The following is a 24,131-nucleotide window of genomic DNA, read 5'->3' on the forward strand; positions in this document are numbered from 1 at the left end:
AATAATAAATATATATATATATATATATATATATATATATATATATATATATATATATATATATATATATACACACCAGTGGCGGGCTGTACATTAAATGTCTAGGCCTTCGGTGCGATTCATGCCATTAAGAAAACACAGTTTCACAATGAATAAGACATCCTATGCCTTTGGGCATCATACATTATGTCGCAGCTAACTAATAATACCAATTGACATTTTAAAAACACGTCCACACATGAAAACCAGAACTTGAAACGACAATTAATGCTCAAGCAAGCCTAATTTTAACTGCAGCATGACTGTTTTGTGAAATGAACGTCTCCCAAACACACATTCAAAAATCATAATTTTTCATATGAATCTGCCAAGGAGGTCTATAATACCTGGAAAAATCAATCTAATAATATTTGCTTGCAATAAATTTCATTTCGTCAGGGTACACGGTTATGCTGCGTTCCATGCAAGTTGGATGTGGGATATTCCTGCTTGATATCTCCGACCATAAATGCATTCCATTCCCCGATATTCGGAACTGCAACGCTCCCATTAGCTTTGCAGGGGTTTGACTCTCATTAGAGATGTCTCCTAGCAACCCAGCTTGCATTTGTGCTTCAGGTGTATGATTATCAAAAGAGATTATAATGTTTTATACACCTGTTTCTGCAAGCGTTTGTTAAACAATCTTTAATATCATTTTAATCGATATTACTTAATAAAGTGAATATTTATCACTTTGTATATCTCCCTGAGTGTCGACATGTTTGTGTGACATCATGGCCCTGCATCTTTGAGAATTTCTGCATGAGCTTACAATTTATAATTCTGACTTAAAGATGCATTCCATTGCACTTTTCCTAGTAGGAAGTTGTAAAAATCAGACTTTACGAGTTGAATGGAACGCAGCACTACTTTTCAAAACTTGATCCGACACTGAATGCTCAAGCAGCCTAATTTACACTTAAAAAACTCCTGATGTTGCTATAACAATGCAAAAAGCACTTACTAATTTGCTTGAAGTGAAAATCAATCCTCCTTTCATGATTAATAAATTAAGCAATCACATGGTCATGCAGAACATCTCAGGTTTGTAAATCCATAAGGATCTCTTTCTCAATGGCGATAGTGGCAGTAATGACAGTCGACTGGTCAGCAAGATCTCGCGCTCTTCGCTTTCAAATTACATCACTTAAAGCATGATTGTGTCACTCAAGGCCAGCTAGAAGGCCTCGACCGGAACATATACTAAAGATCACACCCACCAAGAACAAATGAATCAATCTGATTGGCTGATGAATCTGTCAGTCTGACTTTAGTTGCCCATTCATTTGCACTGTTGAGGGAATCTGTAGAAATTCTGAAGGCCTGAGGGGGTGGAGCTCAAACTCACATGCTGCATTGGCTAACGAGCTTGGCTTTGGGCATGTGATTTGTGAAATAGTTGTCACACTTCGCTTGTAAGCATCAAGGAATAAATTCTGACTGGATAAACTTTTAGTTTTTCTCTATTTGTTTGTAGATTAATTAAGAGTGGAAAGCGATTAAAAATACATTGGCAAAAAAGTGGTTGAGAATGAAAGGATTAAAAATATTTATTTATTTGGCATGTTAGGCCAGCAGAGAAGGCTTTGCTGGCCCTGAGAATTCGCCACTGATATATACATACACTTAATTAGCACTTTATTAGAAACACCTGTACACTTATTCATGCAATTATCATGACAGCCATTCTTGTGGCAGCAGTGCAATGTATACAATCCTGCAGATACAGGTCAGGAGCTTCAGTTAATATTCACATCAACCATCAGAATGGGGAAAAATGTGATCTCAGTGATTTCAACTGTAGTATGACTGTTGGTGCTAGACGGGCTAATTTTAGTATCTCTGTAACTGCTGAACTCCTGGGAGTGGTGCTAAAACCAAAAAATATCCAGTGAGCAGCAGTTCTGTGGATGGAAAAGTCTTGATGATGAGAGAGGTTAAAGGAGAATGCCAGACTGGTTCGAGCTGACAGAAAGGCTACGGTAACTCAGATAACCACTCTGTACAATTGTAGTGGGCAGAATAGCATCTCAGAATGCACAACACGTCAAACCTTGAGGTAGATGGTCTACAACAGCAGAAAACCACGTCAGCCACTTTATTAGGACCATAGTGTTCCTAATAAAGTGCTCAGTGAGTGTATATTTACAGTGCATTCAGAAAGTATTCAGACCCCTTCATTTTTTTCACATTTTCTTATGTTACAGCCTTATGCTAAAATGCTTTAAATTATTTATTTTTCACATCAGTCAACACTCCATACCCCATAATGACAAAGCAAAAACAAGATTTTTGATAGATTAGCAAATTAATTAAGAAAAAAACCTGAAATATCACATTGACATAAGTATTCATAATATTCCTCCTGACATGACACTTGGAATTAGGAATAGGCCAAACAGTTCAATATTCATTTCATCACAGTCTGAGAGACCTTTAAGTGCCTTTTTTTTTTTCTTTTTGCTAATTCCAAGTGGGCTTTCATGTGTCATGCACTGAGGAGAGGCTTCCATCTGCCCACTCTGCCCTAAAGCCCAGATCGGTGGAGTGTTCCAGTGATGGTTGTCCTTCTGCAAGTTTCTCCCATCTCCACACATGATCTCTGGAGCTCAACCAGAGTGACCATCGGGTTCTTGGTCACCTCTCTTACCAAGGCTCTTCTCTCCTGATTGCTCAGTTTGGCTGGGTGGCCAGCTCTAGGAAGAGTGCTGGTTGTTCCAAACTTCTTTCATTTAAGAATTATGGAGGCCACTGTGCTCTTGGGAACCTTCAATGCAGCCACAATTTTTTTTGTAGCAGATCTGTGCCTCGACACAATCCTGTCTCTGAGCTCTGCAGTCAGTTCCTTTGACCTCATTGCTTAGTTTTTGCTCTGATATGCATTTTAAGCTGTGAGACCTTATATAGACAGGTATGTGTTTTTCCAAATCACGTCCAATCAATTGAATTTGCCACCAAAGATGATCCAGGAAAAATGGGATGCACCTGAGCAAAACTTCAAGTGTCATAGCAAAGGCTCTTAATACTTATGTCGATGTGATATTTCAGTTTTTTCTTTTTAAAAATTTGCAAATTTATCAAAAATCAGGTTTTTGCTTTGTCATTATGGGGTATGGAGTGTAGATTGATGTGAATTTTTTTTTTATAATTTAAAGCATTTTAGCATAAGGCTGCAACATAACAAAATGTGAAAAAAATGAAGGGGTCTGAATACTTTCTGAATGCACTGTATATACGTGTGTGTGTGTGTGTGTGTGTGTGTGTGTGTGTGTGTGTGTGTGTGAGTGAGTGAGTGAGTGAGTCAGAGAGAGATTGAGCTTGTGATTACCTGTGTCTGTTACAGTGATGAACAGTAATACTGCAGCTGTCAGTTTAGCTCTATTCCTCAGCTGTAGTGTGATAGCATTCCGCTCCGATCATGGAGTGATGCTGTCAAACGTATTATCGGAATTATCATACGAGTATGTCACTCACATTCAAGTATTTTGTAACAGACACAGAAAGGATTACCCCCACCATATTTAAAGCTGGAATGTCCTGTATTTAGCTGGTAGAAAGTTGGCAACGCTAACATCAGCTCAACTCGCTCATAGCACACAATGGACTTTGGTTGCTTGAAAAAAAAAACGCGTTTTTTTAAATACATTGTTCATGGACATGTTACATTTTATCATCAAAAACAATTCTAATCTTTCCTTTACCATGACATTCTGTATCGCTAGTTAATTGAGGTTCATTTTATGCTAAGCAGTTCTCTAATAAAGGTAATAATTGTCTTTAGAATTAACGTGAAACGTAGACAGTCTCCAAAGATTATTACAGAAGAAGTCTGTTTGCTTGATTTCTGACATTTTGATTTAAAGCAAAACTATTATAATACAGTAGTAATAAATAACTTTAGAAATTACCTCAAACTCTGACATTCTCCAGATGCAAATTATATTCCAGAGCTGGCAGGGGCAGCAGAGATAATCATGCAGATCCACATTGATTGATGGCAGTACAGCGTCTAACACCACTGTCGTATCAGTAATTTAAGTACACGAAGAAGAGCAATGCTAAGGCTAGCTAAAGAACTATGCCCCTTTAAATGTCACAGGGATAAATGAAAATTCACACATTTAGCTGTTCTTACACATCTGCACTGAACACCGTGAATACAAGCAGAGTGATACAAACAGTAAAGTGTCCCAGTGCTGATGGTGTGAGCAATCAGAACTCTTGGAACGTCTTTCATCCAATCAGATTCAAGGAACGCAACTAACTGATGGGAGTGTATATACTGTATATACAGTATATGTGTATATATATATATATATATATATATATGTGTGTGTGTGTGTGTGTGTGTGTGTGCGTGTGTAAACTTCTATATATACAGTATGTATGTGTGTATTTATTTATTTTATTATTATTATTGGAGTATATTTTTGTAAGAACTGAGGTGATGGTGTAAGTAAGAAATATCATCATTTTAATAAAACATCCATGTCACAAAAAGATATCCTACCCGAGATGCTTTCAATACTCCTGTTGTTATGTCCATTTGAAAAAGCTGACCTGATTTTCTGTCGGCAGACTCTATTGATACAGACAGAATGTTCCAAGTACTTTTACAAGGCAGGATCAGCCCTCATTTGAGAACTCAACATGGTTGAGGCTTTAAACTTAGGCCAGCCTTACACTACATGACTGACAGTCCTGTTTTTCATCATGCTGGTACCTGAGAGAGGCCATGTGTACCATGCGTATTAAGATACGTTTTGGGTGATCCGATCACAAATGTACAAGCGAGACATCAATGTAACACCTGGTCATTTCATTTGACCACTCATGTTCTAATTTCATGAGGACATACATCAATCATTACGTCTGTGTTTTACGAAATGATAAAGCGCAAAAAAGTATAAGCCGAGCACGAGAAATAAAGAACAGTTTCTCTTAATATTCCCAAACATGAGCAGAATTCTGAGTTATTTTAGTGCAGTACCTGTAATTAAGCTTCAAATGTTGTTCATTTTTGTGTCCTTGCACAATTCATGCATTTGCTTTTTTACATTTTCACATTGTATGCTTTTTTTCCCTTAAATCTGCACATATTCGGCGAAAAACAGCCATTATAGCTGCCTTTAGCATCATCCTATTTCTAAAGGATCACCCAAAATGCATCTTAAAATTAAGATAATGTCTTTCGCTCGTCAAGACAGTGCGCACACCTGAAGACAACACATCTAGATATCAAGCAGTTTCGGAAACTGTCGTAGCGTCTAGGACTTGTCTCGGCCTGTTGCAGGAGTGCACATGCAACAAAACATGAGATTTGAGACTTCTCGTCGCAGACCAGTTGCTGACTTAAAACATCAAAGGAGACGAGATTGAGTCATGTAGTGTACACTAGGCTTAACTTGTTTGATTTGGACTGGCTGGTCGTTGGGGGTGGGAGAGCAGCATAATTCTATTTGCACTTGCCGTTCTATCAAAACCAACCTTTTGGATGTCTTTGATGGATTCTGTTATAGCTATGTATTCAGTGATGGTAAGTGTGAAAATCACACTACCCCCTTTTTCTCTCACCCCAAAAGTTTCCCCATTGTCCTGCAGTTCAGGCCTCAAACAACACATGCTCACAAACAATGACTTTCTGCACTCATTCATTCTTTCTCATTAGACAAAATAAAAAAAAATAAAAAATAGAGCAGTGATAGGCAGGCATTATGAATCGTGTAAAGTAATCTGTTTTTCTATCAGGCTCTCTGTGCTTGAGATGAGTATTTTTCTATCATTTTCTATGTCTTGGCCTATCTTTCCCCCACATGAGCTCTAAAGCAGATGTCCAGAGATTTGGCCCTGCCTGTTTTATCTATGCTAATGCATCTATTTATATACACTTCAGAAGTTGCAACGCTTGAGATCAAGCAGCACTGATGTGTCAATAGTGAGTGATGTGATTGAGAATTCTTTTTAAACCAGAACGATCGCTCAGAGTATTGGGCCACAGTACACGCTGTGAACTCCAGTACTGATGTACTCAAGAATTCTCTATGCTGGCCAAATGTCCTTGTGTGCTTCCTACTGATTGCTTATTGATTGTCTTGAAAGTGGACTGCAGCTAAGGGAGCGAGAAACACTATAGGCTTTACTGCTGGTTCTCGGTGAGAAATCTCATAACCAAGATGAGATTAGCTTGTCAATATAAAGCTTTTATGGTGTGAGAGGTCTTTGTGTTGGTCTGTCACATCACAGTACAGAAATACTGTTTTAGATGGGTGGTGCTTCCTGAAAGTCCACTGTATGTCATAAATTTCAACGCTAGAGTCCAAATGTAACCAACCAAATTTAAAAGCATCAGCATGTGATTCTGTGATGTTGAAAGAATCCAATGGCATGATTAAATGCTTTGGTTTTACATGTTCTAATAATTCAACTAAGAAATGACAAAATGGGTGAACAGTCCACAATGGAAGAGATTGTTGAGAATAACCTTATAATTAAAATAAAGGTTGGAATGTTGGGCATAAGTGACTGTTGTAGGTAGGAGAAAACATTAAGATGAATTAGGCTGTTGGAGAGATCCAGACCCATTAAAACTCAATAATTGGCCCAGCAAGCCCTGTGTTAGAACATTAAAGGCATTCCATAAAATGTGCTGCTTTATTTTAATTTGTTTGCTGGATAATGACTGGTTGCCTTTATTCTCCTAACTCAACTTTGTTATGATGAAATGGTTATAACACTTTTCCAGTAGTAGTGTTTGCTCTTTAAGCTCCATCACAGTGAAGTTTTTAGTGGTATGAATGAGCTGTAATGAGCACGCTTTGTTTTACTCATGTCAGACTCTATATGGTGACTGTGTTTGTTAAAACATAATCAGATGTGCTTGATAACTTGCGTGCATTCCTTTAAAGTATAGATCATAGTGGAATACCTAAACAAAGTACAAGAACAAACCAGAACAAAGCTTGAATAAAAGATGTTAATGCTAACTACATAAGCTGAACAATTTAAGCTGCTTATCTTCAGATCCTAAACCCATCTTGGGTTAAAAAGACTCCATTAAAAAGACTCTGAGCACTTCCCTGTGATATCTGTATATATTGTTGTATCCCACACATTTATATGTTTGACATTGTGAATGTGACTATAGCTGTGAATAACTTTACCCACCCATTTGCGGTCCAGATAGTCTAATGACTTAACTGAACTTAAAGGAATAGTTCACCCAAAAATAAAAATTTGCTGATAATTTACTCACCCTCAGGCCATGCAAGATGTATCTGAGTTCCATTCTTCATCAAAACCAGATTTTTAGGATTTCATTTCAGGCCTCCTCCTTTAAACAATGCAAGTGAATGTACTCCATTTTTTGACGGTCCAAAATGCATATTTAGGGTGCATCAAAATAATCCACACAACTCCAGTCGACAAATAAAGTTCTTCTGAACTCAAACGATTGATTATTTTTAGAAACAAAACAATACTTATATACTTTTTAACTACAAATGTTCGCTCCCTCTCGTTGGTAAGGTCACGCGTCACATGGAGGAGGAGGCAGGAAGCGCGTCATTGTTTACAAGAGGAGCACTGTACAAAAAAGTTTAATGGTCTTTGCTGTAGATTTGTATTTTTCAAAATGGTCATTTGGTGTGTGTATCCTGGATGCTTCAACCTTCAGAAACCCCAAAGAAAATGCACGCTGGTAAAAATATAAACTTTTCATCGATTGCCTATACATGATCATGAGCAATTGAAGCTCTGACTTATCGCGCTGAACCTGGATATCAGTACACCCCTACATTCTCTCAAATATTGGAGAGTGTGCAGTGAACATTTTACTCCTGTGGATTTCAGACCATCGAAAGAAACAAAGGGTCAATATCTGAATTCATTGGCTGTGCCTGTGCTGTTTTCCAGCTAACTCAGGTATGTGTGAAAACATTGTCATTGTCACGCCTCCCTCAGCACTCCGCTCATCACCCGATTTCTAATTCACCGCACCTGCACTCAATTCACTCACGCATCACTGCCTGCATAAATAAGTTTGTGAAGCTTCTCTTCTGTGTGATATCACCTGTACCAGTGATCTTAATGTGTAAACCCTATAAATCTCAGTAAATGCTCTCGCACTTGGTTTCACTAACTACAACTTGTGTGGCTTGAATTCCTGACAGTCTTTCTGCTAAAGAAAAAGCACAAGTAGATAACGCAACGGCATTGCTCCACAATAAAGGATGGTTATTTACTGCAGTAATGTTTTTGTATTATTTGGAAATGATTTTATATATATATATATATATATATATATATATATATATATATATATATGTGTGTGTGTGTGTGTATATATATATGTTGTTTTGAAATTGTTTTGGACTGTTTGGTTTGTGAATGGCGCTTGGTCTGTGGTCTGTGCAAGTTTCTCTTGTAAACAATGACGCGCTTCCTGCCTCCTCCACATGACGCGTGACCTTACCAATGAGCTTACGTCATCCCTCTCATGAGCGTGCGTCACAGAGATGTACGGAAGCAAACATTTGTAGTTAAAAAGTATATAAGTATTGTTTTGTTTCTAAAAATAATCAACCGTTTGGGTTCAGAAGAACTTTATTTGTCAACTGGGGTCGTGTGGATAATTTTGATGCACCCTAAATATACATTTTGGACCGTCAAAAAATTTAGTACATTCACTTACATTGTTTAAAGGAGGAGGCCTGAAATGAAATCTTAAAAATCTTAAATTCTGTTTTGATGAAGAAAGAAACTCAGATACATCTTGGATGGCATGTAGTAGAGTAAATTATCAGCAAATTTTCATTTTTGGATGAACTATTCCTTTAAGAGTTCAAATGCTGATGCCACTGGTCATTTGAGCACTTTAACAGGGCTTCGCGATAGACACCATTGATGTAAAAACTACATCAGGTATAATTAGCAAAAATTAACAGTTCCCATTACATTTGTAATCAAAATCAGACAGATAGATAGACAGACAGACAAACAGATAAGGCCCTTTCCCACCTACAGTCCCAGTACTTTTCCCTTAGTTCCTTTCTAGATGAGAACTCTTACGAGGAACGAAACAACCATGGAGACTTTTCCTCTTTTGCGTTCTGACTTACATAAGTACCCTCATATTGACGTCATCTATTGACCATTTTTCTTGTAACGTTATTTGCACGCCGATTCAATAGCAACAAAACCGAAATCAACAACACTGACGGAGGACGCCGAGATCGGAGTTACACTTTTGTTAGAGCTGTTTTACACGAGCTTTGACTGCATCCGAAAACATAGGCAGCTGCCTAATCAGTTAGAAACGTTTTTGGATGAATGGAACTCTAAAGGAAACTGGTCTTAGAGTTTAAAAAGCACCTTATTTCATCCTACCTCCTTATACAGCCCCCTGAAGGCAGAATTTCCCCGTTTTCGGACACAGTCTGTGTCTTCAGGTTACAATAGTGTACAATAGAGTTCAGTTACCCACTCTCGATTAACATTTGATTAAATCCATCATCCCAGGAAAAATTCTATGTAGTAATTCAGGAATCACTTTATTTTCTGTATAGTCACACAGTACAAACAGTACAGATGTGATGAAAACTCAAAGAGTGTCTCCCGATGAAGTTAGGAAGCACACACATACACACATGTGAAACAGGTGATCCTCTTTGTATACTTTGTTGGTTTTTATTTCTGTTAAGGGAATTGTACAATTCTCTGAGTAGCAGGCTAGCTACTAATGGCAGCTGTGGACTCCTCTCCTTTCTCAATGCTTTGTGTGTCATAGGTTTTTGACCAATTATAGGCTGCAACACCTCCCACTGTCTCCCACAGTCCCTATATGCCCCCAAAGTACCTACTCCATAATAGGAGCTATAAATCCCCTGAAAACAGTTCAGAGGAACTAAAGTTCCTTAGGTACGATTGCGACAAAGTACTAGTCCTGCGGAAAAGTACCTAAAACGGGCTTTAATACCTGCACTGGGAAAGGGCCGATAGATAGATAGATAGACAGACAGACAGAGAGACAGACAGGATATTTCTCTGGGATATTTAAACTCACTGAGCACTTTATTAGGAACACTATAGTCATTATAAAGGGTTCGACATGTTGTGCATTCTATGATGCTATTCTGCTCACTACAAATGTACAGAGTGGTTATCTGAGTTACCTGAATTAACTTACCTGAATTTAATTACCTGAATTAAATTACATTAACTGAACTCCTGAACCGTATCTGCGTGATTTTATGCACTGCATTGCTGCCACACGATTGGCTGATTAGATAATCGCATGAATAAGTAGGTGTAATAATAATGTGCTCAGTGAGTGTATATTTAGAAGTACTGAAACTTAAAAAATATTAAAGGGACAGCTTACAAAAATGAAAGTTCTGTCATAATTTATTCAGCCATGTTGTTCCAGTTTCTTAAATGAAAGCGACAGCTACACTCTTATAAATATGTTCTTCAATGTTTTTGAAGCACCTTAGGAACAGCAAAGAATCCTCTTTTATATCAGGAACCATTTTTCCATCTATAGTTTTTTTGCATTGTCTATATTATTCTTTGGAGATAAAAAAAAATAAATTATAAAAAATCATGTGTTACATAGATTCTTCAGATTAGTGAATTGGTGGTCGGTTTCATCTTTTAACAGAGTAAAAGTGAAGCCCTCCTGGGTTCTTTCAAAAGATGGTTTCAGTTCTGTTTGTTGATTGGTTTGTCTCAATAGGAATAAACATACTACATTTTCAAGTTTTCACTTAAGAGTTTAATGCAACTCTTCTCTGAATACTCCTATCACTGTGTCGCTAGGAAACAGGGCCTCACTCTATTTTGCATGCACACCTTATTACTAAGCAATCAGAAACAAGCAAAATCCAGTGCAACAGTTTCCCCATCTGAGTATTACAACACAAGAAGTTCTTCTCAATAACTGCTCCTCATTTTTATATACAGTAAATGTAGTAAAAGATAAATTAGGATGGGATTTCTTTAGTGAGGGTTCCAATCTGAATATATGTGTATGTTGGGTAGGGCCCTGTTTTGGAGGTGTTTTTCTAGATTGTGTCTTCAGTAGAAAACCTCTCTTGAGTAAATTCTCTGACATGTGCTGTAGTAACTTTGCTTTGGCTGTCACAGATAGTGTTTATTTCAAGAAAGCTGGTTGGCTGGTATCAGGTGGTCTCTCAGCCTTGTCAGGATGGTCATTTTGCTGGTTTTAGAGGGGTTTTAGGAATTTTTCAGCTGGTCAGTTTGGGAGACCAAACTGTTCAAAGTGTGCGTGTGTGTTTGTTTGTTTGTCTCATGACTGGTTTGTTATGAGACAATATCTGAGTTATCTGTTCAGATCTTTTTGTGTGTGTGCAGTCAAAAGATTGGGGAGTTATTAATCTGAGGAATCTTTTAAGGTAATCAATTTCAGATTTTGATCTCTTGATAAGCTGGCTAACAAATCAAAGTATGTGTTTGTAGTGACTGGTACGCTGGGACAGTCAGATCCCTGTGTAACTGTTTTTGGTGTTTTATCCTGTGGGCTCAGTTAGAGCAGTCAGTAGATGAGCTCTTGAAGACCATCAGAAAGGCTGCACTACACACCAATAATAAACAGAAAATGTACAGTATATATCAGGAGATCAGGCCATGGCTAATGAATAGCAGCCCATTATTTATTTTTCTCTGGCTGTGCACCTGTGTATACATCTGTCTACAATCTCTCACTGTCTCTGCTGTGGTCCCAGGAGTGGTCATTAGAACCAATAGAAAGTACATAACTATGGATCCAGAAATCATGGGAGATTTGAGTGAGTGTGTTTCTCTCAGTGATTGGGCAAGAGCTTTACAACAAAAAAGAAACACATGTTCAGTCTCCAATAATGAGCAGACATTTGCTAAGATCCCACGCAGAGTTTTTCAAGCAGCCATGCTGAGGTGTAGTATATGATGATATGTAAAGGGTAACCAACTTCTCTTGGTCTGTATATCCCCTGAAACCTAAATGTGTTGATAATGATTTTAAAATGTAGGTACCTCAGAACCTTTTATGTTTGCTTTATGTCACACTTGTTGAGCAAACTAAGCCATTACACCAATGTTATAGCTATACCTGAAATGAGTAAATGTATTCATATCATGTTTCTTTTACAGAGAACTGAATGGAAACAACCTCACACGAATCAACAGAAATGACTTTTCTGGACTCAAGTACCTGCGAGTTTTGTAAGTGGTTCTACTCTGCACATACATGGTTAAAAAAGTCTGTAAATTTACAGCCAAATTCTAACAGCAGTCTTCTGTAATTCTTAATTCCAAATGTTGCATTCTGTGAGATCAGGAGCAGCTCATTGTGACATGACTAGTTGTATGGTGATAAGCTGTTATTTGCAAAGCATTGTGGGAAAATGAACCTTAAAAATCATGATTCCATCTTGGTGAAACCATCAATTTTGAACCATAAAATTCACCAAACATTTGAGAGCTGTGGCACATTGTTAGTGTTCATGCTGTTGACACATAAGAATCAATGTATCTCTTTCCAATTATATCCCATCAGTCTTTATTTGTCTGTCTAATAAAAAGTACAATAAAATAGCACACTTCAGTACAATGCAGCCTGTGGTTCACTATAAAATAAACAATAAAAATAAAATAAATATACAAATACAGTATTCTGTAAAATAACAGGATTGCGCTGCATTGTGCACTGTAACAAATTGCTGTAAGTTTTAGAGTACATTTTTACAATAATATCCTGTATTCTACACTGTTAAAATCTTCTGTAAAATTACTGTGAAGTTACTGCAAGTTTGGGATCTTACAATGAAATAATACCCATGAGGACTTGCACTTGAATAATGTAAATATGTATACTTGAGCAATGTATTGGAGCTTTATTGAGGTATACACCAAAGTTTTTTTATTTAGAATAAATATAGGTCTTTTCTCTATATAGTGTTGTTTTGTTATAAAGAGTTGTATTTTATTTGAAGACTCCATTATTGTGATTAGTGCTCCCTTGGACCTTACTTGTTATTATGTATTTTACCTCCAGCCAGTATAATTGTGTTTCATTTAAACACAATTAGATGCACTGTCCTATTTGGAAGAGATAAGCTAACTTTAAAATAAACTATAAGTCTGTACTTAAAACTATATGAGTTTTCAACCGGGCACATACAAATCTCAAGACTAAGAATACAGAACTCAACAATGGTGACAATCAACAAACACACTTTCAGATAAATGTAAACTCTGAGCATTACAATCAGGGTTGGGAGGGTTACTTTTAAAATGTATTCCACTACAGATTACAGAATACATGCTGTAAAATGTCATTTGTAACGTATTGCTTTAGAAATAATTTAGATTACTACTTCAGCACTGGTAGATTTTTTCACTTTTTTTAACTATAAACTATTTAACAAGTGAAAAAATCTACCAGTACTGTAAGACAATATGCACATGTTAGAAATACATTCTCTGAAAAAAACCTATATATCTTATGCAGAGTTGCTTCTAAACAAGATTGATCTTGTTTTAAGGATTTTAGAGATATTTTTACAGAAAAACAATACTAAAATTCTCATCAAGAATAAGATTTTTGCCCTAATATCAAAGGTCTTACAAGAGAGAAAAAATAAAATAAAATCTAAAGCTAATTCACAGTTCTAAATCATTATTTTGGAAAATCCATTTGGTGACACAGACATTACGCACTTCCAATTTTTTTTTTTTTTTATGTATATAAAAAATTTTTAATACAGTTACAATAACAACTCAAGACAAAGCTTGCATTACAAGGAATATAAATGTACAAAACCTTAAATTATAATGATATTGCAATAGAGTAACAGAAAAAAAACACAAATAGTTGCAAAAACAGATTTTAACAAATACTTGTCTCATTAAAATAATGTTAAAAAAGGGCTCCATGATTTAGTAAACAGGTTGGGCTTCTTTCTGATTTCAAATGTAATCTTTTCAAGCTTAAGAACAGACAGTAGGTCCAAACCCCACTGATGATAGGATGGCGGAGATGATAGCTTTGTAGGGCTTTACTGGTTGTTTACTACCAGTCAGATCAGTGTTACTATCAGAAATAATTAATAATTATTTCTTTAGTTATTAATTAATATTTAAATTAATTAATTGAATCTAACTCATTAAAACCCTCATATGGGGCTCCAGTAAATGTAGTGCACTACGTTTAGGAGCGGGTTTGGTTATTAGCAATAATTAATAATGATCAAAGATAATTATTAATTATTAAAATCAATAGAACATTGATGAGAATCAATGTTAGCTTTTTTTAATCCTTTAAATCAACAATTATCAAAGATAATCACTAATCATTAACATCGATGAAACATTAATTAAAATTAACACTAGCTTATTGATCATTCAAATTCAACAAGCATCAAAGATAATTATCAATTATCAAAAATCAATAGAATATTAATAAGGATTAACATTGACGAGGCACCACCCTGGAATCAGGGACTAATAACCAGATAGTATAACAGTCTCAATATTAAATTGTTTTCTTAGGAAATTCGACATCCGAAGAATATTGATTTTCGGGGAAAAAAACAATGAATGAAGACTTGAATCCGAGCACTGATATCCCGTCAGCATGACACAGGTGTATGCAAAACAAACCAAAAAACTTCTCTTTGTAATATAACAAAGTTTATTTATGCAGTAATAACAATTAATAATTAATACAATACAGTCAATAAACATCTGACTTACAACTACAAACTAAACAGTGATATGATTAGATATGGAAATCAAAATAATCCTATAACACATGAGGGTGTGTGTGTGAGAGTGTGTGTGTGTGTGTGTGTAAGGAGGGACGCACACAAAATGGCGGACGTGACTCTCGTGGAGAGTATGTCACGCGAGACTTCCGGCCAGGGAATATGACCGCGAATGTGGGTGGAGAGAAACCAGTCAATGGCGTCTACAAGTTACCGCGTGTATCCACTTGTACGATAGCTTAGGGACAAAGCTGAGCTTTATCACAAAGCTATCTACTAGCCAAAAATGTGTCTGAGAATGTTTGTGAGGGATTGCGTGCACGTGTGCGTGTGTGGTTAGTACGAGAGAGAGAGAGAGAGAGAGAGAATTTAGTGACGGGCCCCAAAGCCGGTTTCGCGATCGTGGTAGAGGAAGCAGCTGTTAGTTTATCACTCAGTGACGCGGTGGACGGCTCGTAAACCGTTCCGGTCTTTGATTCTTTGATGGATAAACTCAGTTTGCTGGTCTTACCCGCGATGGTGGAAATGCACAACAGTCCAATGTGGTTGGACCACAATACAGCAAATCAAATTCGTGATAATTAATTGTAACGTTGTTGGCTGCTGACAATGATGACAATGACGAAGATGACGTGAAGATGAAGAACCCAAGTGCAGTTTATTTACAAACGTGAACCAAAACACTGACTACAAAACAAAACATGAACATGGACTAGACTATAACCTGACAAGACTTGACTTGACTTGACTTGACTATGGCTTGACAAACACATACAATCACATTCAATACTTGACAACCAGACAATGCAAACATGAGGGCTTAAATACAAGACATGGGAGAACATAAACCAATGAACAAACAGAACTCATAACAAGCTAATTAAACAATAACCCAATGAAAACATGACACAAGAACATGGAGGGAAAACAGAAATCACATGACAAGGGAAACAGGAACACATGACATGAACCAGGAACTAGAATTTCAAAATAAAAGACATGAATCAACACAATACACATGACATTAATACCCTGAGTATTAATAATGAGCGGACATGGCGGTCCGTAAACTGTACAAGCAAAAACCTTGGTACACAAGAATAACACTCTATAATATTCTATCTCTGCCCAGACGTAAACCTCTTACTTGAATCGCATGAGGATGCAGATTGTGTGTTCATCCGTCCTTTAACTCAGACTCGGTTCCTCGAGGCTCGGGTGATGACGGGAGGCCGTTTCCTCGCTCTGTCGGCGGGCTGTACGGCTGCTGATTCTCGGTGGGCTGGCGGAGAAATTAGCAACGTCGACTTGATTGAAGATGGAAGAGAAATCTTTAATCTCTTCACTTCTGCAGGCAAACGGATGAAGATGTGGATTGCTCGGCGGTCTCCTTCGGATCCGTTAGAGTGTTCGGTGGAACACAGAGTAATCTCAACTCGTCCAGCGAGATGGAGATTGTATGGCCACAGTTTCAAGTCGGACGTTTCTTCCTTGTGCCATGAGGCTGCACCTGAGAGCAGCGATGAGCTGCATCTACACACAGCGAGCAAAGTTGCTGGAAGCAAATCCCGGAAGCATTTCAGAGGTATTTCTACTCCTGATGATGTCATGGTTGAGGTGCGTTCTGTTGTGTGCCTTATCCAATAGGAGTTGAGAGTTCTATCCTTTAGCGAGCAAGGCTTCATGGGATTTGTAGTCTGTTTTGGACTCCCTTTGTTTGATTTTGGCATGATTTTTATCAGTATAATTTATGACTTATGTGGGGGCCTGAGTTAGGTTTTACGACTGTGTTAGGCCTGCCTTTGTCTTCTATCTGACTACATGAGGCCCAGCAGCTTCCAATTAATAAGTACAAGTCTTCTGGCCAATAGTGTAGAAAGTGCTATATTATCCATCTCTAATTCTCTAAATCTAGTTTATTATTGTCTGGAAGAACACTGAATAGAGCTGGCAAGGGGTTGGGGTCTACTGCCGTAGTGAAAATGTCTGAAAAGCATCTAAAATTTTCCCCCCAGAACATTAATAATATGGGGCAGGACCAAAATGAATGAAACAAAGAGGCTGGTTCTACTGCACATGGTGGACAGGTGGGGTCAAGATGAGGGAATATTTTAAAGAGTTGATCTCTGGACCAATGAACATGATGTACTACTTTAAATTGATGTTTTTTGGGGATGTGTTAAGATCCAAGACATTTGGTTGAGGGTTCAGAGCTTTATGTGTGACGTAGTGGACACTCAATTTTCAGTTTTGCCCCAGACTTTGGGTGATGGGGTGGTCCTGAATATGGGTGATGGATATATGGAGAGCTTGGTCCTGACCAGCATGATAATTGGCAGGCGGGTAATCCTCAGGGGATGGAGGTCGACTGGCCGAGTTGTGAAGGGTGGCGGCATTTGAGGAGATGGTATGTAGAAGGCTAGGCAACCTGGATATGTATATTAGGAAATGGGGCAGCTATTTAGCCTTTTTGGAAGGCTCTTGGGGAGGGGAAGTGGAGAGAGCCTTGTGTGGTTTTTTATTTTTATTTTTTTATGTTTCTAAATATTTTCTGCAATTATATTGTCTATTTGTGTGTCTTTGTGAGTTGGCATTTAACCACTGTGGTGCTTGTTTGTGTCAGGTGGGGGTGGGGGGGTTAATGTTCGGGGGGAAAAGTTGAGATTTCATGTGGTTTGATTTTGCATTTTCTGTTGTATCTATTTGATTGCTGCATGGAATCAATAAAAAATTGTAAAAAAAAAAAAAGAAAAAAAGGATGCAATTGCTTCAACTATTTCCTCAATTTGTATATCCTCACCTAAGAGATCACTAAAAGCCTTGTCAATAGTAGGGAAACCAATTTTATCAGAAAAGTTATTCATTAAAGACATATCCTTTAAGGACTCGGAAGTGTGCAAATTAACAGAGTTGTTGAAATTGAGAGTTTATCTCTTTATAATCAACAGTAGTAGCTCCTGAAGATAATCTAAGTCGTGTTATCAGACATGACATCTCAGACTTACGAATTTGATGGGCTAATAGCTTACCCATCTTATCACCGTATTCACAAACCCTATGTTGAGCGCGTAAAAGCAAATTCTCAGCCTCATCATTCGACAATAAGACATATTCTGTCTGCCTTTTTTGACGCTCTTCATAAAGTTTAGGGGAAATGTCTACTGAATACTTATCAATAGATGCTACTGAGTGGGACAGTTCATCAAGGCCTGGGGTAACATTAACTTCAATAAAAGATTATATATTGGAGGAAAGAAGTTTGATGAATTCTTTATCAATTAAAAGATTCGGATTAAGTCATTTTAAAAGATGATTTAAAATCTTAATACGTTTAACTGGACTCAAGATGGTGCCGAGTATGGCTGCTGCGTTGTGAGCTCTGACACAACATAGTAATGTTTTGTTTGTTTTGTTCACAATTCTTATGTTTTTTGTCTTGGATGTTGTCTGCCTTATTGTCTATGACAGACAAACACTTTTGGACATTGGTTCAGCAATTTCACACCGTAAACCGGACTTCAAATTCCTCAATGCCGACCCGCTGTTTACAAACACGCAATTGGAGCCCTTTGTCTGGGCTGCCCGGCCACGGAAACGCAAAAGGAAAAGGGGAAACAGAGCCAGCGTTCTCATCAGAGTAAGACGCCGCACAAATCGACCCCTGCTACCCACTATTCTACTGGCAAATGTTCAGTCTCTGGACAACAAGCTCTGCGTGCTGAAAGCGCGGATCTCTTTCCAACGAGAGACAAGGGACTGCTGCATTATCTGCCTTACAGAAACTTGGATGTCTGCGGAGATTCCAGACTCAGCCATTGAACCCGCAGGGTTCTCCGTGCACCGAGCGGACAGAGCGAAAGACCTCTCAGGTAAAAGTAGAGGTGGTGGAGTATGTTTTATGATCAACAAATCCTGGTCGACCATGGCTACCGAGGGAATTCACAGTGGTCATTATCACTGCTGTGTACATCCCCCCACAAGCCGACACAGACCGGGCACTCAAGGAATTGTATGGGAGCATAAGTGAGCAGGAAACCACGCACCATGAGGCCGCGTTCATTGTGACCGGGGACTTTAATAAAGCCAGTTTAAAATCAGTCGCACCAAAATACCACCAGCACATTAGTTTCAACACACGAGGGGACCGGGTTTTGGACCATTGCTACTCTCAGTTCCGGGATGGCTACAAATCCCTCCCCCACCCACCATTTGGCAAATCGGACCACTCTTCCATTCTGCTTCTGCCCGCTTACAGGCAGAAACTGAAACAGAAAGCACCGACCCTCAGAACGATCCTGTGCTGGTCGGACCAATCAGATTCCATGCTACAAGACTGTTTTGATCACACGGACTGGGAGATGTTCCGGTCCGCCTCTGATGACGACATCGAGCTTTACGCTGATAGTGTAATGTGTTTCATCAAAAAGTGCGTAGAGGACGTGGTTCCGACCAGAACAATACGGATCGATCCGAATCAGAAACCATGGATAAATAGCGATGTTCGCGCGGCACTTAATGTGCGGACCTCCGCTTTTAATTCCGGGAATGCCGAGGAGCATAAACAAGCCAGTTATGCCCTCCGAAAAACTATCAGAACCTCAAAACACCAGTACAGGAGCAAGATTGAAGGACAGTTTAACACCACCAACTCTAGAAGCATGTGGCAGGGAATTAACATCATCACGGACTTTAAAGGGAATAAAAACTCCGCCATGAACACCGCTGCCTCTCTCCTGGATGAGCTAAATACTTTTTATGCTCGTTTTGAGGAAAATAACACCACCCTCGCGGAGAGAGCTCTCGCGGCCGAAGCTACAGAGGTTAGTTCACTCTCCGTCTCTGTAGCGGATGTAACCCGATCCTTCTGACGGGTGAATATCCGCAAAGCCGCGGGCCCAGACGGCATTCGCGAACCAGCTGCCTGGTGTTTTTACAGACATTTTCAACCTTTCCCTCTCCTTGTCTGTAGTCCCCACATGCTTTAAAACATCCACCATTGTGCCTGTTCCAAAGCAATCAAAAATAACTTGCTTAAATGACTGGCATCCTGTTGCTCTGACCCCCATCATCAGCAATGCTTTGAGAGACTAATCAGAGATTACTTCTGCTCTGTGCTGCCTCTCTCTCTTGACCCGTTGCAATTTGCTTACTGCAACAATCGCTCCACAGATGATGCCATTGCATCTACAATACACACTGCCTCTCCCACCTGAAAAAAAAGAACACTTATGTGAGAATGCTGTTTGTAGACTACAGCTCAGCAGTCAACACCATAGTGCCCTCCAAGCTAGATGAGAAACTCTGGGCTCTGGGCTTAAACAGCTCGCTGTGCAGCTGGATCCTGGACTTCCTGTCAAGCAGACGCCAGGTGGTTAGAATAGGCAGCAACATCTCCTCATCACTGACCCTCAACACTGGAGCCCCACAGGGCTGTGTTCTCAGCCCACTCCTGTATTCTTTGTACACACATGACTGTGTGGCAACACATAGCTCCAATGCCATCTTTAAGTTTGCTGATGACACGATGGTGGTAGGTCTGATCACTGACAATGATGAAACAGCCTACAGAAAGGAGGTGCACACTCTGACACACTGGTGTCAGGAGCACAACCTCTCCCTCAACGTCAGTAAGACAAAGGAGCTTGTAGTGGACTTCAGAAGAAAAGACAGAGAACACAGTCCCATCACCATCAATGGAGCACCAGTGGAGAGAGTCAGCAGCTTCAAGTTCCTGGGTGTCCACATCACTGAGGAACTTACATGGTCCATCCACACTGAAGTCGTTGTGAAGAAGGCTCATCAGCGCCTCTTCTTCCTGAGACGTCTGAGGAAGTTTGGAATGAACCGCCACATCCTCACACGGTTCTACATCTGCACTGTAGAGAGCATCCTGACTGGCTGCATCTCTGCCTGGTACGGCAACAGCACCGCCCACAACCGCAAAGCACTGCAAAGGGTGGTGCGAACTGCCAGACACATCATCGGAGGTGAACTTCCCTCCCTCCAGGAAATATATACAAGGCGGTGTGTGAAAAAAGCTCGGAGGATCATCAGAGACTCCAGCCACCCGAGCCATGGGCTGTTCTCACTGCTACCATCAGGCAGGCGGTATTGCAGCATCAGGACCCGCACGAGCCGACTCCATGATAGCTTCTTCCCCCAATCAATCAGACTTCTGAACTCTTGATCTCCCACGATCAAAATACATCAGCACTGCACTTTATTACCCTTACTCTATATCTCACACCGGACTGTCATAAATTATATTATTATTATATTATATTATATTCTCTCTTAACAACTGACTATCAACCGACAGCCTGAATGTCAATACAGTACAATACTGTACATTCTATATTTACTACTATATATACTTTTTTATATATTTTTATTGTTCATTTTTATTGAATAATGTGTATCTATATAGTGCGTATTGTATACTGTACAGTGTATGTTATTATTTGTATACTGTTGAGTGTAATTATGTGTATATTAGACTTTAAATTGTGTTGTGTTAATTTGATGTTATTGTAAATTGTCTCATCACTGTCACTATCACTGTCATCTATGTTGAATCGGAACTGCACCCAAGAATTTCACACACCATTGCACTTGTGTATATGGCTGTGTGACAATACAATGATTTGATTTGATTTGATTTGAACTGGATTGTTCAGACCTCTACAGTTCCAGCTTACACATCTCACCAAGTCAGCACAGTCATCATTAACTTTACTGCCCATCATTAAGACAAAATGTGGAAAATGGGAGACAATTTAGAGTTGTAATAACGAAACCCCCAAAATATGGAGATAATAAATACACACAAAAAAAGAATCAATCAAATCTTGCGGTCTGTCTTGAGTAATAAAAAATAGAAAAAGAACAACGAACCCCAGCATAAACCCACCCACCAGCCCCCCCCCCCCCCCCCAACCACTCCATGCGTGTGAACTAAGCTAACACTCCCCCAACTGAAGTGTACTCTTCCATGAGGAAACACGCCAAAGTGTGTGCGAGTTATTGTGGTTCATACCTCAAACACAACTCCACAAACAAAATGACAAGTACAGCAAGTATTATGTCTTGATATAGAATAATACAAGGTTCAAATAAAATCAAGACATGCATAATTAACTACACAAAAAAGTCCAGAAAAAATCATGTTAAGTTCTGATATATAAAAATATATATATAAAAAAACAAAAATAAACCAGGTATGACCAAAAAGGCAATACAAGTGCCCAAACTGGCTAACTGAATTACTGTTAGATAGAGCTTTCACCAAAGAAAAAATTGTTGCCTTTAATTAGTCCAAAACCAGCCATACCTTGTACCCATTTACTCAGGTGGTAATAGGTGTTGTCTCACAAAATCCATTGCCGCTGTCGGGGTGTCAAACTTGTGTTCGATGCCGTTCTGCGTGATTCTGAAGCCGGTGAGACCTTTGAACCTATACTGGCTTCATATCCAGCAAGCTAAGCATTTTCACTCAATAATTCATGCTACCAGGAAGTCATCGACTGAGTAAACAGTGTAAAACTGTAGAATAAAATATAAACATTGCATAAATAAACTGTTACATAAAAGGTTTTGAGTCCAATTATTTCTACACAAGCATTAGCATCCAAAATGTACATAAAATAAAAAATAAACTGAAAGACAAATGCTTAATAATATCTTAAGCAGTATAAAGTTATTGTAATATATACAAAAGCATGGATTTCACATTGATGCATATGAAAACAATTACACTTTTGAAGTATTAAAATAAGGGACACTTATTTTGGGGTGGGGGGAGGGGTGGTGGAGGAATCACGGCCCCTAACCACATAATATGCGTTATTCATAAAAATTGTATATCCTTTCTTATATGCTAAAATTAGAAATTTCCTGACCCATGACTTATAAAAAAAAAATACATTATTTATATGTTAAAAATATATTTATTTTAATTTTTGCGATTATTTGTCTTTATCCTTATCTTATTGGATGGTTTATACATATTTTGTATTTTTTTTTATTATTTGTATTTATTTTATTTGTTTATTTTTTTTCTTCACCTGTACTTGTCTTTTTGATTGTATTCATACATTGTTTGAACTTATTGAAGATCTATATAGAAAAAAACTCCACAGTTTTACCACCATTTGTGGACTTTTCAGACAGTCCCTTACCACCGTAGGCAAATTTTCCAGCTTATATCTATGTTAAATTGGCAATCTGGAACTATTTCACCGTGACGCCATCTGACCAGCTGAAATACTGGACAAATCATACCCCGTACTGATTCAATACGGGACACATCATTTTATCTTTAAATACGGGATGATCCCGTATTTTACGGGACTGGTGGAAACCCTAATTACTACTTTCCTGCAATCCTTCATAAACATACAAAATAATATAAAATATAACTCAATACCAATTATAAGTAATCAAACTTTACTTACAAGCAGTGCCTCGTTAAGTACTGTTAATGTGAAGCAGCAGGAATGATATGGCAAAATAAACATGCGTGGACATGCCCCGTTCAACGCTGTTCTGAGAAACGTAGCCCCAGAAACTGAATAATCAGGAGTTTAAACTGCAGAATATAAAACGACCAGCAGGGGTGCAAAAAGCGCTAAAACAATTAACCCTGGCAGGGCCAGAACACTCCCTGTCTGGTTTCTTAAAGAGACCATTTACACTAACTGCTACTGGACTAAACAGTTTGATCTGTTGAAAGGAGGTATACCAATTCAGATATAGGTCTATGATAGATTTTTGTTGCCCCGTGCTGAACAGTCCTCACCTCCACTTTCCTCACCATACCATCTTTACTGGGAACAGCCTTCACAATTATCCCCATTGGCCACACATTCCTTTTAACGTGCTTGTCTTTGAGCAGAACAGTGTCACCTTCTTTAATGTTAGGATGTTTGTGAAGCCACTTGTGATGGCTCTGAAGTGTCCCGAGATACTCTCTTCCTCAACCTATTCCAGAATGTTTCTGCTAAAGTTTGAAACCGTTTCCACTGACATTGGAACATGTCAGTGGAACATGCAGAGTTGGGAGATTGCCATTTTTTGTGTCAGGAGCATAGATGATGTTAGGATGAAAGGGTATTCAGGATCCAAGGAGATAGGGACTAGGGGACGTGCATTAATGATGGCTGTGACCTTGGCCATGAATGTCACTAAGAATTCATGTGTAAGTTGTGTGTACCTGACTTGGAGGAGCATTGAATCCAGGATTCGTCATGTTATCACAATCATACACTCCCAGACGCCACCCATATGGGTTGAGTGCGGCAGATTAATGATCCAGGAACATTTTTGCTC

At 38.6% G+C, this 24,131-nt stretch overlaps 1 protein-coding gene across 2 annotated transcripts in view; it reads left to right on the forward strand.

Moving 5' to 3' along the window:
• The window catches only part of LOC127411723 (slit homolog 1 protein-like), a 180,612-nt gene that overhangs the window by 1,211 nt on the left and 155,270 nt on the right, over positions 1 to 24,131 (forward strand). For both annotated transcript variants that reach the window (XM_051647428.1, XM_051647430.1), the window contains exon 2: positions 12,190 to 12,261. In XM_051647428.1, coding sequence (XP_051503388.1) covers positions 12,190 to 12,261 — 72 coding nt within the window. The remainder of the gene's footprint in view (positions 1 to 12,189; positions 12,262 to 24,131) is intronic.

The sequence above is a fragment of the Myxocyprinus asiaticus genome, chromosome 21 (assembly GCF_019703515.2).
Source record: "Myxocyprinus asiaticus isolate MX2 ecotype Aquarium Trade chromosome 21, UBuf_Myxa_2, whole genome shotgun sequence".
In the NCBI taxonomy this organism is placed as follows: Eukaryota; Metazoa; Chordata; class Actinopteri; order Cypriniformes; family Catostomidae; genus Myxocyprinus; species Myxocyprinus asiaticus.